Source organism: Haliotis cracherodii, unplaced genomic scaffold (genome assembly GCF_022045235.1).
Source record: "Haliotis cracherodii isolate W230 unplaced genomic scaffold, xgHalCrac1.p SCAF_11, whole genome shotgun sequence".
In the NCBI taxonomy this organism is placed as follows: Eukaryota; Metazoa; Mollusca; class Gastropoda; order Lepetellida; family Haliotidae; genus Haliotis; species Haliotis cracherodii.
This window is the reverse complement of record NW_027266266.1, coordinates 36518284-36534510: the sequence shown is the minus strand read 5'-3', so window position 1 is coordinate 36534510 and position 16227 is coordinate 36518284. Positions and strand designations below refer to the sequence as shown.

The following is a 16227-nucleotide window of genomic DNA, read 5'->3' as shown; positions in this document are numbered from 1 at the left end:
TGTCGTATTATATCAGCCATACGGCGTCTCTTCCCTCCAACAGCTGCTTAATGATATACTGGAGTCTTAGAATCTTGATACATATTGATAGGCGTTAAACTGAGCCAAAGTCAGTTTCAGTATCCAAATGTAACTTACAGCACTGTTACAAATACTGTCAGAGTAAGCAATTTAACTTGATTACAATCTACAGCATTGTGATTATCAAAGTATTTCATGCACTGAATGCTTTCTCGAATGCTGTATTAATGGTATTGGTAGACAGTGTCATATAATGTTTTTTAAGTGGATGAAGTCACACCCAGGCTTCAGGAGACAGTGTAGGGGCATTGGTGACCAACTCGTGTTATTCCGGGACAAGCCGAATAGCGACTCGTGCCCTCTCATGGCCATTTTTGCAACCGGGTTCCGTCTTAGCGCAAATGGGCATTCCTAAAACCATTGTCAAATTCCCAATATTTTATATATATTTCAGATGCAATTTAAAGCACAACGGGACATGCGTAATTGTACAGTATGGTTGAACACATTTAACTGTATCTAGGGTATATTTTTAGATGCAAGACATGTAAAATCAAAAATTATTTCTGAGGGATTCTTTGGCGAAGAACTTGAAATCAAACGCGCATTCTGATTGGGTTGTCGTATTTTCGCACATAACATTCATTGATAGGGAAACGAGTCTTCTTGCAGGTTACGGAAAGGGGCGAGTGGTGACGAATGAGACTGTCTACTGTCTACCATACGGCTGTGGTGTGCCTTGTTGTAATTGATACATCATCCAAATATATCGCCAAGGTTTCCCCCCTCTTCGTCGGCGGACTCGAGATTGTCATCTGTCGAGTACCTGTCCTCGGTTGTTTCCTCGTCGTCCAGTTTGATATCCATGTCCAGTACTACAAAAAAATTGAAATGTTAATCTCAAATGTATCGTGTGCATCTAGTCACGTTTTATGAGGCTACTCGGGGGCTGACCAGTGTCCGCGAGTGTGGACCCGTGTAATATGAGATTATAAAAAGATAGCTACGCGATGAATGGCAAAGGACAAAATGAAGAACGAAGCCTGGTTTATTTTACGACACAACATTGTTCTGTCATGACGTCATTTCTGGAGATTCGAACATGCACTCGCAACTTGATGACGTCGTAAATTGAATGAAGTTATATTTCAGAGGGAAGTTTCGAGTGAGTTGTTCCCCTTAGATGAATCTTGTATACGAAAAAATCGACTGGTCACTGTTTATTCTACACCCCCTGCTTCATTCTCCCTGCAGTGTTTTATTGTACGATATTCGTTTATTTCTTTATTTCTAAATTAAAATAGAAGATGTTAAAACTTTGCTGACATCCACCTGCAAATGTAGAATGCCTGTTCTATCCAACAACAACAACAACAACAATAATAATAATAATTATTATTATTATAATAACGAACATAAACAATAATAATGACAACAACAACAACAACAACAATAATAACAACAACAATAATAATAATCGTATTATTTCCAGAATCATATAGTATAATCACTGTTAGTCTTAACAGGAACAACAGTCCCTGTGCAACAGAACGTATGTTACCCACACACACAAGTAATTACGTATTCACTGAAATGAATAACCCAGACAATTCAGTAGCCACGTAGCAGGTCAAAGGCCACATTTTTACACTGTCATGAGAGTGTTACAAGAAATGTTTTTTTTGTCAACTCCAGAGAATATCTAGACTCGCTTATCTGCCGAAAGAGATAAAAGTGGTTAAACTTATATGAATAGATCACTGAAAATCAATGATGACACCAGGTGTTCGTGAAACGGTTGAGCGTGTCCTGCCTCTGCGGTACTCGCACTGAAGAAGGACTGACTTACTTTCATTTCTGAAAAGGGCTTTGCCATCCATGCACTTTTCACGTGATATAGTTCCGTCTTGAACGTGCCAAGTGACTATTCTCGCAGGGTTCCTCAGACAGCCGATGATGAAGTTTCCATCTTCACTAAGCGTCACTTCATCCAGCTGGTTTAATAAAAGAGTAATGTCCTTGACGTACTCTGCGTATGTTCTCACTTCACAATGCAACTGATGCACACACCAGGGATGGGAATATAGCTTGTATCGGGCAGTCGTGAAAATACGTTCATTATTTCCAGGGGTTGGTCACGTTTGTTTTATTGTTTGTTTGCTTGTTTTTTGTTTAACGTCGCACTCAGCAATATTCCAGCTATATGACGGTGTTCTGTAAATAATCGAGTCTGGACCAGAAAATCCAGTGATTGACACCATGAACATCGATTTACACAATTGGGATACGATGACATGCATCAACCAATCAGCGAGCCTGACCACCCGATCCCGTTAGTCGCCTCTTACGACAAGCATGGGTTGCTGAAGACCTATTCTTTCCCGGATCTTTACGGGTCCTATTTTTGTGAAAGTTCATTTATCGTTTGCTTTATATCATAAACATTGTCATAATGTATGGTTGTTAAAAATATGCGATTCTAACACTGGGACTACAGAGAAATACAAAGAATTCCCTACCCTTCACTGCCCTGTTAAGTGCTGTTCAGTATTTTATTTATTGCACTGTCGAGAAACTCAAAACCATGGGTATAGTGGATCTTTCCAAGGCAAGGCAAGGGAGTTAGCTGACTGAAAAAGTCCAGTTTCAACTGCTAACAAACCAAAGATCATAAATGAAGGAGTCGAACAAACGACCAACCGTCTGCACCTCAACACAGTCAGTGCTGGCACCTTAGACCACTGGGCCCCCACGCCCTTAATACAGACAAAGTACGTTAAACAGGGCATCCTTGACACAGAATGCACTTCTGTCAAAGTAAAGTGAATGTTCACATGCTACGGTACCTGCTGATCGGAAGTGAAGGTAGCCTTGGGAGCCACCTTTGATTTGCTCCACACAGCGATGGTCTGATCCTGGGTGTCTTCACCGTAGGTCAAGAAGGTGTCGCTGCGACTGGACGATATACGAACTTCTCCGCGATGAAAGGAGTTTTCAACCAACGTATGCCCTAGTGAATGCAAACATGGCTTACTGGCCTTTCGAAATCAAGGATCCTAAAGTCAAATGAATAATCAAAACTTAATGTGACGGACTGAATCTGATCTTACTTATGGATGAACACCTGTGTGATATGAACTACTCAAAAGGAGTTAAGGACCACCCGAATATGAAAGAATCGAGTGGTCCTAAATTTCTTTTGAGTAGTGTATATAACTTGTTTCCTTCAAAGGAAAATATTACTGAGCCGTCAAAATTTGGTTATGGCCCAAAACTATTTTCAAATAATTCGAGTGAGTGGGTAAGTTAAAATTTAACAACGGCAATTCAAATACTAGTAATTCGAACTTTTGGTAAGTGTTGCACAGTGTTGCACAGTGTTGTACACTTATTCAATACCCGTTTAACAGCTACTCAAAGCCGACACCAAGGTATGGACTGTCGTAATGAAACACACACTGGAATTAAACAGACAGTCCGATTGATGAACACATTCCCTACTTGACTAACGAATCATTACACTGTGGGAAGGTCTTTGAAAACGTGTCCCTCTTTACCCAAACTTCCTTCTTTTTACCTGTCGTGACCCGTGAAGATCCGGGGTAGAATAGGTCTTTCAGCCACCTATGCTTGCCGTAAAAGGCGACTACGCTTGTAGTAAGAGGCGACTAACGGGATCGGCTGGTCAGGCTCGCTGACTTGGTTGATGCATGTCATACTAGCCTGAATCGATGCTCATGATATCAATCGATATTTACAGACCGCCGTCATATAGCTGGAATATTGCTGAGTGCGGCGTTAAACAACAAACAAACAAACGAACAATGTCTAAGCGTGGATCGATGCTCATGATATCAATCACTGGATTGTCTGGCCCAGACTCGATTACTTACAGACCGCCGTCATATAGCTGGAATATTGCTGAGTACGACGTTAAACAACAAACAAACAAACGAACAATGTCAAAGCGTGGATCGATGCTCATGAATTCAATCACTGGATTGTCTGGCCTAGACTCGATTACTTACAGACCGCCGTCATATAGCTAGAATATTGCTGAGTACGGCGTTAAACAACAAACAAACAACAAACAAACAATTGTACCTGTCGTAATGTCCAACACATAGGTTGTTCCGGTATCTGTCGCTGCAAGGAGCTGATTTCCCGGAAGAAGTGCGGTTTTCGAGAGCTCTATGTAATCTCCATTTTCCCAGTACATCTCCAGGTCACTGGAGGCTTGTCCTGAAGAAGGAAACTCATTCGTTAGCTAGTGAGTGGATTCAAAATTAATGTGGCAAATTGCATGAATGAGGGTTGTTTTATGCCACAATCAGCATTATTATATCTATATATCGTGGCGGTCTGTATGTAACCGGGTCTGGGCACAACAAAGAGCAGAGATCTCCGCAGTTTGGTTCCTATAGGATATTGAGTCAGCCTAGTAACACTTCTGGAGCACACGACACTCGTAAGTGGGCGCTTACGGACAAATCCGGAAACCGGCAACCTATTTCCCCCGATTTCCCATGGGCGTCATCGAGGGATCAATAACTAAACGCATTCCGAGTTACACCCAAATTGACGGAATTCAATGGAAAAACATATATCTAGATCACCAGAGGATTGTGCCAGTGGAAGCAGAACATGTACTTGCATTTATTTCCACAGATCTATAGACAGAAAGCTGATGCCATGCTGCTCCATAGCATACAAATCAGTCGCCTCGCTAAAAGCATTAAAAGCGGCTATTTAGCTGGAATATGACGTGTGGCGTTAAATAAACAAAAAACAAGCCAAACTTTTCAAACAATTGAAAATCTCGACGAGACCTCAAATTGTGCATTGTATAACTCTACAATGCATGCCAAAGCTCAACAAGGCCTCAAAATGAGCATTGCGTAACTCTACAATGCATGCCAAAGCTCAACAAGGCCTCAAAATGAGCATTGCGTAACTCTACAATGCATGCTTATGCTCAGTGAGAAGAAATCAATTAGACCTTTTTCAATATTCCAAATTTTCGGCAAATCCTCAGTTTCCAGAACCAGGAACTTCCCGTCATTTGTGACACCTGACACTCTTAGGAAGTCACAGCTGTCCGGACTTTCGGGGCAAATATCTTCTGGTTTGAGACAAAAAAGCAGGACTTTTTTCTCCAGATTATAGACGATACACGACCCATCTTCTGTAGCCATGGCCAACACTGTCTCCGTCTCGTTCAGCTGAAACGATATGTTGTGACTTTGTGTGAAGGCAACATGCAAGCAACATGACGGCGGTGGTTACTGTGAACTGGTTCCACATAGTAGAGATTCTCTGTAATGTCAGAGCCAACCATTGATATATTCTTGGAGAGATACTCAGCAGTCCCACACATCACAAACAATCATGGGGACATTACTGGAGTCGGTGTGTAACATCACAGGAAGCCATTGGAACATTGCTTAATGTTTTTTAAAGTGTAAGACAGGTCCTTTCCATAACCGTAAGGAATATGTTCCAAACGTCCACTGAACGTGTCTGACTATAGCATAATGGGCCGATCATGTAATATTCTGGGAGGGCCTGAGATTTTGCATGGAGATTAGATATTTTGTTCAGCTACAGCTTTAAATCAAACCAGATGTTTTTATTTTTTTTATATATGCGCCTGAATTTGGTTTTGATAAAATCTACACACCGTGCAAACAATGCAGTTTTGTGGCAGAAAATTAAGTTTATTTTTTTTCAATAGTCTGAAGCATAATTATTATTTTCAAGAATTTTCTAGGACTCTTTCCCCCCGATAAAATCAAAGCCATCCCCAAGCATATCAAATGATCCGCCCCTAAGCATGAGTTTATGAATCACTATGAAAAAGGTGATGACACTAGGTGTTCTGCCCAACAAAACGAAGACGTCGTGACCGCCTGTATGAGGAATACCGTTGAGATGCATCTTACCTGGAAGTTTTCTATGGTTTCTTTTTCACAATGAAGTTTCTCCTGAGTGTTCCTCTTGAGATCGTAGATATCCATGCTGTCACCGCCACTACTGACTGCCACAATACCTGGAAGACAGACAGCAACCATCAATGTAATGGTCACCTTCCATCACAATAGATATCCAGGGGTACTGCATCTCGCATCTGGGTCACCCGTCACACGTAACGAGCACACGCTATTGATTAAGCTCCAATGCTACACGCTCTACAATCACATTCATTATTTAGAAGTAGTTAGTTAAGGAGCAGCTTGTCTTATAGATTCCTGTGCTGGTATTTATATGGAAAATATGATAAACGTTGTTTTAAGCTGTAGTTCCTACTAACGGTTTGCGCCGTAACCTAATCTTCCCTATGCAAGGGCGTTAACTGACTGAAAAAATCCAGTTGAAACTGGACTTGAGTCAGTTAACTTCCTTGCCTCAGGAAGATGTTGTAACCTTATCATGTTTCGATTAAATTTGGTTACGTATTAATTACTTGTGAGGCTTACATTTGATTTTGACATAAACTGAGGAGCAAATAAACCCGTTAGCGATATTATATAAACAATGAACTGGACTGGCACTTAATCAGCAGTAAAAGAATACTTCTAAATGGTTTTATTTTTATGTATAATTTGATTTTAACCTATTAATTGTTTTCTTCGCATAACACACAACTGTCGATTGGTAGCTTAACTCTTCTTGTCTTTGAAATCAATACATTTGCTTTTTTCGGCACACATTCACAACCTTTCAATCTTTGTAGGGGGTCATGTGGTTGCAAATTAATTTCTTACCCCAGTCTTCATTGAACCAATTTCTACACAAAACTTCCCTGCCAGGTTACTTTTGCAAACTGTTGCAGGAATGAGTGATGGTTAAATGGACATTCACAAATCAAATTTGCTAATGAAAATCCAGGACGGGTAATTTGAGATCGAGAGAACCATGGGAATGCATCCAGGAGTTAGGGTAGGTTCATGGATATGCGAGCCCTGTAGGTATGGAGGATAAGCATCCACGCTACATTGCCATCCATATAACATGTCGTGCTGGCATAAAATTGCACAAAGGGTCACATACACTAACTGGCCCACTTTAACTTATCATCGTAACACATGTAATAATATTCCCTATCCACATTCTGTTTTGATAAATCTTGGTACAATGATTCGCAAATGACACCAATATTCATCAAGACGTTTATGCTTAAACTATCAAAAACCTTCATGTTTCTTGAGGATCCGAAATGACCGTTTTGTTGGCGAAAGGTCTTTGGTTGAAAGGTCAAGGCGGGTCAGGGTCATGTGTTCAAGGTCAAGGATGCACAGTTTCCCCGACGGACTTCGTATAACAGCTGTCACATTCCCAGGCTCTTCTTCGTACATCTCCATCTCCAAGTTACCCTTCTGCATCACACATAACAGTAAAACATAATACTCCACCAAACATAATGGTAGCTCGTGGTTTGAAACAGACATCTTGTCCACAGAAATACAACTATACAATTTTATCTTGGGGAATTGAGTCCTGGGATGTTTGTTTGAGACAGCCTTCAAGAAATACACATTTTTGGAGGACCAACAATACTTTAGTTTTCGGACTATGTCTTGTAAACGAAGTTTCTGAAGTAAAATCTGAGGACAAATTATTTTTACCCAGCAGTTTCGGGAATATATCATTTCAGAATCAGAATCTGAGTTTGTAACTTACACACGTGGCGCATCTGACGAGTCTGCCCTCGAGCAGGTCCTGCACCAGCACCTGTCTTGACCTGTCTGTGGCTACCTTCAGGGCCAGGGCATAACGGGGTTTCCGGAACAGGCACAGACTCCTGAAATGTAGTTGTAAGACATACACGTACATGGAGTCAGACTCTCTGATGTAACTGCGTCATGGTTACTGGAAATACTGACTTGTCCGGACCCTGTTCACCCGGAAACACCGAATTTAGGAAGTGACATGGTTCGTTAATCCATGTATGGCAGTTTGGAGCATGGCAGTTTGGTGTATGGCAGTTTGGTGTATGGCTGTTTGGTGTATGGCTGTTTGGTGTATGGCTGTTTGGTGTATGGCTGTTTGGTGTATGGCTGTTTGGTGTATGGCAGTTTGGTGCATGGCAGTTTGGTGTATGGCTGTTTGGTGTATGGCTGTTTGGTGCATGACAGTTTGGTGTATGGCTGTTTGGTGTATGGCAGTTTGGTGTATGGCTGTTTGGTGTATGGCTGTTTGGTGTATGACAGTTTGGTGTATGACAGTTTGGTGTATGGCTGTTTGGTGCATGGCAGTTTGGTGTATGGCTGTTTGGTGCATGGCAGTTTGGTGTATGGCAGTTTGGTGTATGGCAGTTTGGTGTATGGCTGTTTGGTGTATGACAGTTTGGTGTATGACAGTTTGGTGTATGGCAGTTTGGTGTATGACAGTTTGGTGTATGACAGTTTGGTGTATGACAGTTTGGTGTATGGCTGTTTGGTGTATGGCAGTTTGGTGTATGGCTGTTTGGTGCATGGCAGTTTGGTGTATGGCAGTTTGGTGTATGGCTGTTTGGTGTATGGCAGTTTGGTGTATGACAGTTTGGTGTATGACAGTTTGGTGTATGGCTGTTTGGTGCATGACAGTTTGGTGTATGGCTGTTTGGTGTATGACAGTTTGGTGTATGGCTGTTTGGTGCATGACAGTTTGGTGTATGGCTGTTTGGTGCATGGCAGTTTGGTGTATGGCAGTTTGGTGTATGACAGTTTGGTGTATGACAGTTTGGTGTATGGCTGTTTGGTGCATGGCAGTTTGGTGTATGGCAGTTTGGTGTATGGCAGTTTGGTGTATGGCTGTTTGGTGTATGGCTGTTTGGTGCATGACAGTTTGGTGTATGGCTGTTTGGTGCATGGCAGTTTGGTGCATGGCAGTTTGGTGTATGGCTGTTTGGTGCATGACAGTTTGGTGCATGGCAGTTTGGTGTATGGCAGTTTGGTGTATGGCAGTTTGGTGTATGACAGTTTGGTGTATGGCTGTTTGGTGTATGGCTGTTTGGTGTATGGCAGTTTGGTGTATGACAGTTTGGTGTATGACAGTTTGGTGTATGGCTGTTTGGTGTATGACAGTTTGGTGTATGCCAGTTTGGTGTATGGCTGTTTGGTGTATGGCTGTTTGGTGTATGGCTGTTTGGTGTATGGCTGTTTGGTGTATGGCTGTTTGGTGTATGGCTGTTTGGTGCATGGCAGTTTGGTGTATGGCAGTTTGGTGTATGGCTGTTTGGTGTATGACAGTTTGGTGTATGGCAGTTTGGTGTATGACAGTTTGGTGTATGACAGTTTGGTGTATGGCTGTTTGGTGCATGACAGTTTGGTGTATGGCTGTTTGGTGTATGACAGTTTGGTGTATGGCTGTTTGGTGCATGACAGTTTGGTGTATGGCTGTTTGGTGCATGGCAGTTTGGTGTATGGCAGTTTGGTGTATGACAGTTTGGTGTATGACAGTTTGGTGTATGGCTGTTTGGTGCATGGCAGTTTGGTGTATGGCAGTTTGGTGTATGGCAGTTTGGTGTATGGCTGTTTGGTGTATGGCTGTTTGGTGCATGACAGTTTGGTGTATGGCTGTTTGGTGCATGGCAGTTTGGTGCATGGCAGTTTGGTGTATGGCTGTTTGGTGCATGACAGTTTGGTGCATGGCAGTTTGGTGTATGGCAGTTTGGTGTATGGCAGTTTGGTGTATGACAGTTTGGTGTATGGCTGTTTGGTGTATGGCTGTTTGGTGTATGGCAGTTTGGTGTATGACAGTTTGGTGTATGACAGTTTGGTGTATGGCTGTTTGGTGTATGACAGTTTGGTGTATGCCAGTTTGGTGTATGGCTGTTTGGTGTATGGCTGTTTGGTGTATGGCTGTTTGGTGTATGGCTGTTTGGTGTATGGCTGTTTGGTGTATGGCTGTTTGGTGCATGGCAGTTTGGTGTATGGCAGTTTGGTGTATGGCTGTTTGGTGTATGACAGTTTGGTGTATGGCAGTTTGGTGTATGGCTGTTTGGTGCATGGCTGTTTGGTGTATGGCTGTTTGGTGTATGGCTGTTTGGTGCATGGCAGTTTGGTGTATGGCAGTTTGGTGTATGGCTGTTTGGTGTATGACAGTTTGGTGTATGACAGTTTGGTGTATGGCTGTTTGGTGTATGACAGTTTGGTGTATGGCAGTTTGGTGTATGGCTGTTTGGTGTATGACAGTTTGGTGTATGGCTGTTTGGTGTATGACAGTTTGGTGTATGGCAGTTTGGTGTATGGCTGTTTGGTGTATGACAGTTTGGTGTATGGCTGTTTGGTGTATGGCTGTTTGGTGTATGGCTGTTTGGTGCATGGCAGTTTGGTGCATGGCAGTTTGGTGTATGGCTGTTTGGTGTATGACAGTTTGGTGTATGGCAGTTTGGTGTATGGCTGTTTGGTGCATGGCTGTTTGGTGTATGGCTGTTTGGTGTATGGCTGTTTGGTGCATGGCAGTTTGGTGTATGGCAGTTTGGTGTATGGCTGTTTGGTGTATGACAGTTTGGTGTATGACAGTTTGGTGTATGGCTGTTTGGTGTATGACAGTTTGGTGTATGGCAGTTTGGTGTATGGCTGTTTGGTGTATGACAGTTTGGTGTATGGCTGTTTGGTGTATGACAGTTTGGTGTATGGCAGTTTGGTGTATGGCTGTTTGGTGTATGACAGTTTGGTGTATGGCTGTTTGGTGTATGACAGTTTGGTGTATGGCTGTTTGGTGTATGACAGTTTGGTGTATGGCTGTTTGGTGTATGGCAGTTTGGTGTATGGCTGTTTGGTGTATGGCTGTTTGGTGCATGGCAGTTTGGTGTATGGCAGTTTGGTGTATGGCTGTTTGGTGTATGACAGTTTGGTGTATGACAGTTTGGTGTATGGCTGTTTGGTGTATGACAGTTTGGTGTATGACAGTTTGGTGTATGGCTGTTTGGTGTATGACAGTTTGGTGTATGACAGTTTGGTGTATGGCAGTTTGGTGTATGGCAGTTTGGTGTATGACAGTTTGGTGTATGACAGTTTGGTGTATGGCTGTTTGGTGTATGACAGTTTGGTGTATGACAGTTTGGTGTATGGCAGTTTGGTGTATGACAGTTTGGTGTATGGCTGTTTGGTGTATGGCTGTTTGGTGTATGGCTGTTTGGTGTATGGCAGTTTGGTGTATGACAGTTTGGTGTATGACAGTTTGGTGTATGGCTGTTTGGTGTATGACAGTTTGGTGTATGACAGTTTGGTGTATGGCTGTTTGGTGTATGGCTGTTTGGTGTATGGCTGTTTGGTGTATGGCTGTTTGGTGTATGGCTGTTTGGTGTATGACAGTTTGGTGTATGGCTGTTTGGTGTATGGCTGTTTGGTGCATGGCAGTTTGGTGTATGGCTGTTTGGTGTATGGCTGTTTGGTGTATGGCAGTTTGGTGTATGGCAGTTTGGTGTATGGCTGTTTGGTGTATGGCTGTTTGGTGTATGACAGTTTGGTGTATGGCTGTTTGGTGTATGGCAGTTTGGTGTATGGCTGTTTGGTGTATGCAATCGTTCAAAAGACAGATTTTCAAATCAGTAAAGACGCATGAACTCCTTAGGTGTACATACGGCCTGCATAAACGTTAAGGAAGAAACCAGTATACAGGCAGTGTACAAACTGAAAATCTCTTCATCCAAAATGAACTGGAAATTGCACTTCAAATTTGGTGGTGCGATACTTTTGACGAGGTGTATATATCCATATTACAGAACTCTTTACTTCAGAGGGGAGGAGAGGGGAAATGAAAAAAAATTGTCAGCGATAGGTAGGGTAAAGCCAAAATTTCTCACAATATGGGTGGGGTGTTTCTAGAAATGACAAACCTGTAAAGTTGATACAGTGGATGATGCCTTGCCAGGGGAAGATTATGTTTGACGTACCGTATCATATTTGCGGGTTCTTCTACTTGACTTCTTTTCTCGGGCCACGCCAGTTTGGAGGAAGCGTTATACCGCCACAGTCTAATAACGCTGTCCTCTCCGACTGTCACCAGTGGGTTGAAAGCGTTTGTTGCACAGAACAGAACACGACATGGATGTTCAGCTACGCATGTACGGCCCTGGTCTCGGTTATCTCGGAGTACAACTCTGGTGTCTGACGGGAAATACAGAATACCCTCATCCTGTGTCACCCGGAAGTTGTCTGGCCGATCTTCCCCTGTACATACACACGAGAGAAAGCTATTAAAGGCAGATGCCACGCATCATGAACATAATTAAAATTCGTTAGGTTTTCCGTTTACAAGTACGTTTCAAAATTTGCAAAAAAGTTGAATGGATATTTTTAGACAGTTAAACATTTTATGGAAAGGAAAGAAGAATGTATGGACTGTATAAGGGCAAAATGAACTCTTTATTAATTTTGAAACATCACACTTAAACTCCGGAAGGTGAGATATCGTTAATTTGGGGAGAAATCGAATTACTTTGCGCAGTTGCTATGTGAATTTAAAGCGAAGAATTTAAAGTTTTATTGCACATGTCAGATGAATTTGTAAGCAAACACCCAATGTTGTGTTTAGCCCTTGGCACATCACATCTTCCCGAGGCAGGAGAGTTAACTGACGTTACAAGTTCAGTTTCCACCCTTGTCGAACTTGGCTGGAATTACTGGGCTCGATCGTAGCGCCACCAGTGGCTATTACCAGTTATGTCCCTTCTAAGCCTCGCCTATGGACCAATCAGATTCCACCTCTCGTATCACTTGCGTTTGCTTCACACAAAATGGTTGGATCCAGTCAGAACGATCTGATCGATAATCAAGATCTATAATGTGATGAAACGGGTCTTACATCACGAAATGCATCAAATCACGTAAGCACCTTGATTAAACACATGAAAAGATTTGGAAAATATCTGCTGACAACGAGTTGGCGGTGCACATGTTTTGCAAATCCTGCAATCGACCGAAATCTGCACGACGGTTTATGAACCGGATTTCGATTTCGGTGCGCGATTTTGATTGGACTTTGCATAGACTCGTTAGTGCAGCCAAAATGTAACTCCATAATACCAGCCTAGTTCGGCAAGGGTAGGAACTGAATTTTTATAGTCAGTTAACTCTCTTGCCTAGGGAAGATGGGCATATCACAAAGGAAAAGGTATTGTACCGCCATACCATGGTACACAAGTGGTCTCCAATTGGTATTCAAACCTAAGACCGATCTCGAATTACTAGACCCTAGTGCCCCTCATGCATTAGCTGTATGTTATCATACATTCACTGTAAGTAACGCTTGTTAAATCCCGTGTATCACCCAAATTGGCATGTACTGTAAGGAAATATATCCCACACTAGGTTCCTCCACCACGCTGGGCCGATATGCGGTCTGGCGGTGGTGTGTGTCTGTTTTTAGACAGCTAACAAAATGACGGAAACTGATCGCGCATTGGTTTAACTCTACATTGTGTTGACTCGCCATGGAAACATTTAGGTAAAAGCGGTGTTAAACACACTCCCCCACCCACCCGAGAGTCTGCTCGTCTCCTTCAAATCCTTCAGGTCCAGACACAGGATATCTCCATCCCTCCAGTTGGAGACGAACAAATATTCACCCCCCTTAGAGAAACAGATGGCGTCTATTGTCAGTCCTAGGTTCTCCCCAGGCTCAAATGCTGGATAGACCCGTGTTAAAGCCTGACGCCTGAAGTCCTTCAAGGAGAAGACTTGCAGATGATATCGGTCTTCATCCGTGACAGCAATGTAGCCGCTGAAGCCTTGGACCATGAACAAATATAAAGGAGTACGTTAATTACCTGTTCTCGAACACCAGGTGTCATCACTATAAATATGCAATTGTTAGCGTGGGAGAGTATCTGTGATTATGTCGCTCTAGTTACTACTAGTTATACCACAGGGATAAAAATGTGAGTTCACCTATTGACGTTTTGAGTTTGTAAAGCGCTGCGATAATCCGTTTTAGTATATCAAACAATGGTTTGTTTGGTCTCCAGCACACACATGGAGAAACCGTCTAAGACTCATTCAGAGACTCTGAAGTTCAAATTCCATTAAAACTGTGTTCAAAATAAAATTTCTTTTAACATGATACGGTTGGTAATTCATACCAAAGATACTCTGCTGCATTTAAATGTAATATCGAATTTATAAATTAAAATATTCATGGCATTTGAAAGGACAAGTGGGTGAGTTGGGTTTAACAATGGTTTGAACAGTATTCCAGTTACTAGTATATCACGGAGTGTGAGCTTTTTGTGGGAGGAAAGCAGAACGGATGCAGGTCTCACACCCTCACCACCTCGGTGAAACCAACAAGTACGGAATTGGTGCTGACAAACTTGAAACATAATCGGGGCAAACCGGGATTCGAACCCACGATCATAGGTTTATGGCGTGTCAACAGCACATGCACAGCGAATTACGGCGCTTTTGACAACTGGGCTACCCATGCCCCCTTTAAAAGACGAGGTAGGATAAGGGCCCTTTTTGGCCCACTGGAAATATAAAAGAATATTGGCATAAAAATTATGAAAAATGTCCAAATGATCGACACTTGTAATGTATGGCATAAAAACAAACGGATTTTCGAACTCCAAGTAAAAATCTAAGTATGAGAATCTACGTGATCCATGATAAACTTCCTCATCGTTTAAACTGTTTATATTTACATCTCCAATGAAAATATGTTTGGGTCAAAGACGTGTTCATGTTCAGATATTCGAAAAAGGCTTCCAGAAAACGCCTAGAATCGACACATTATAACATTACCTGTACATCTAGGGGTGTCATGGGGCCCAAATATGGACATGTAGAAATGAACAAAGCCTCGTTCTCATTCATATGAACACATCTGATAACTTACATAACAATTTCTAATAGGTTTGCACAATTCTTACACAATATTGATCCTCTAGACCAAAAGTACCCTTATCCTTCCTCGTTCTCTAATTTCTTTCAACTCGAGCCGACATAAGTGATAATAATGTCATCTACAACATTGTATGGGAACCATGTGAAAAGCTTGCTCCTGGTATCCTCTGTCGTGATATTGCTGGGATTGTGAGGGAATATTGCTGGAGTATTGCTTAAAGCGACGTAAAATCCTACTCACTCACTTACCCAATACAAACCAAGAGCGCATGTTATACCGCCGGTATATGAAATGTCCACTCTCACCTACACAGATTGAATCCCGTCCAAATTTCCCCCTAGACAGTTCATCAATCTTGTGCTTTTCCATGTGTCTCACATCAAGCTTCCTCGCGCCCGCCTTGATTATCTGGGTGTTTGTCAACGCCAACACGAACGGATTATGCACGTGCATCTTAGTTTTGGCATCTCGTGTAAAACCAGCAACACAGACAGCCGGGACACTGATTTGAAGACTTTGAAAAGTGACATTTCCTATCCGTTTCCCAGACTTTCTGTGGAAGGTAGAAAGACTCTGGTTGGTTACGACAACGATGTTCTGGTCGTCGTATGCAAGAAGGGCTTTGATTGGCTCCCCCTCCCCAGTATGAAATGACTGGAGAAGACATCCATTTGCCACGTCCCAAATCATGACCTTTCCGTCCACTCCATCTGAAAGAAACATACAGAATAAACTTATGGGCGAGTGAACGAACGGCACCGAAAGATCAAGGGATTAGGATTCGAACATATGATCTGCGGATCGTGACGGCCATGGAACTACGAGTTGTGTCTCCTACACCAGTGGTTCCTCACCTAATGAGGTGGGGCGAGGTGAGGTGAAATGGGGATTAACGTCCCGTTCCAGATCGTTGCACTTATATAGCGACGTGCGTGCGTGTATGTCTGGCTGCTTGTTACTGGTCCGGACTAATGCCGATTTTAGAGTACTGAGATACCATGCCGCAGTTTAACATAAATTGCCCACTCACATATATTCAGAGCGAACCAGTCCATGTTTAAGCCCCATTAATCCTGAACGACAGCCAGGGTAACAAAAAGTACCATCTTTTAAGGTCTTTTGGTATGACGCGGCAGGGGATCGAACCTCGGACCTTCCTGTACCCGGCAGACGCTATATCCGCTTGCCCACGGAGGCGGTGCTCACCCAGTGATGTTGTGAAGGAGACCAACTGAGTTGAAGACAATGTACTCTTGGTATGTTTCAAAGAGTGAGTAAGTGAGTGAGTGAGTCTGGTTTATTTCAATTATTTCAGGTTAATGTAGCAGGAAAGCCTGAAGCCTGAAGTGATGCAGGTCTATGACCATAGGTTTC

The 16227-nt window shown here is 42.6% G+C and overlaps 1 protein-coding gene across 1 annotated transcript in view; it reads right to left on the bottom strand.

The window, feature by feature from the left end:
• Window positions 1-357: 357 nt before the first annotated feature.
• The window catches only part of LOC139455724 (NACHT and WD repeat domain-containing protein 2-like), a 35984-nt gene continuing 20114 nt past the window's right edge, over window positions 358-16227 (bottom strand). The window contains exons 17-27 of the mRNA XM_071237272.1: window positions 15159-15563; window positions 13490-13738; window positions 11903-12179; window positions 7702-7822; window positions 7214-7397; window positions 5964-6070; window positions 5021-5243; window positions 4126-4263; window positions 2868-3031; window positions 1871-2015; window positions 358-896 (exon numbers count right to left, since the gene is read on the bottom strand). Of these exons, the coding sequence (XP_071093373.1) occupies window positions 778-896; window positions 1871-2015; window positions 2868-3031; window positions 4126-4263; window positions 5021-5243; window positions 5964-6070; window positions 7214-7397; window positions 7702-7822; window positions 11903-12179; window positions 13490-13738; window positions 15159-15563 (2132 nt within the window). The 3' untranslated portion in view covers window positions 358-777. The remainder of the gene's footprint in view (window positions 897-1870; window positions 2016-2867; window positions 3032-4125; window positions 4264-5020; window positions 5244-5963; window positions 6071-7213; window positions 7398-7701; window positions 7823-11902; window positions 12180-13489; window positions 13739-15158; window positions 15564-16227) is intronic.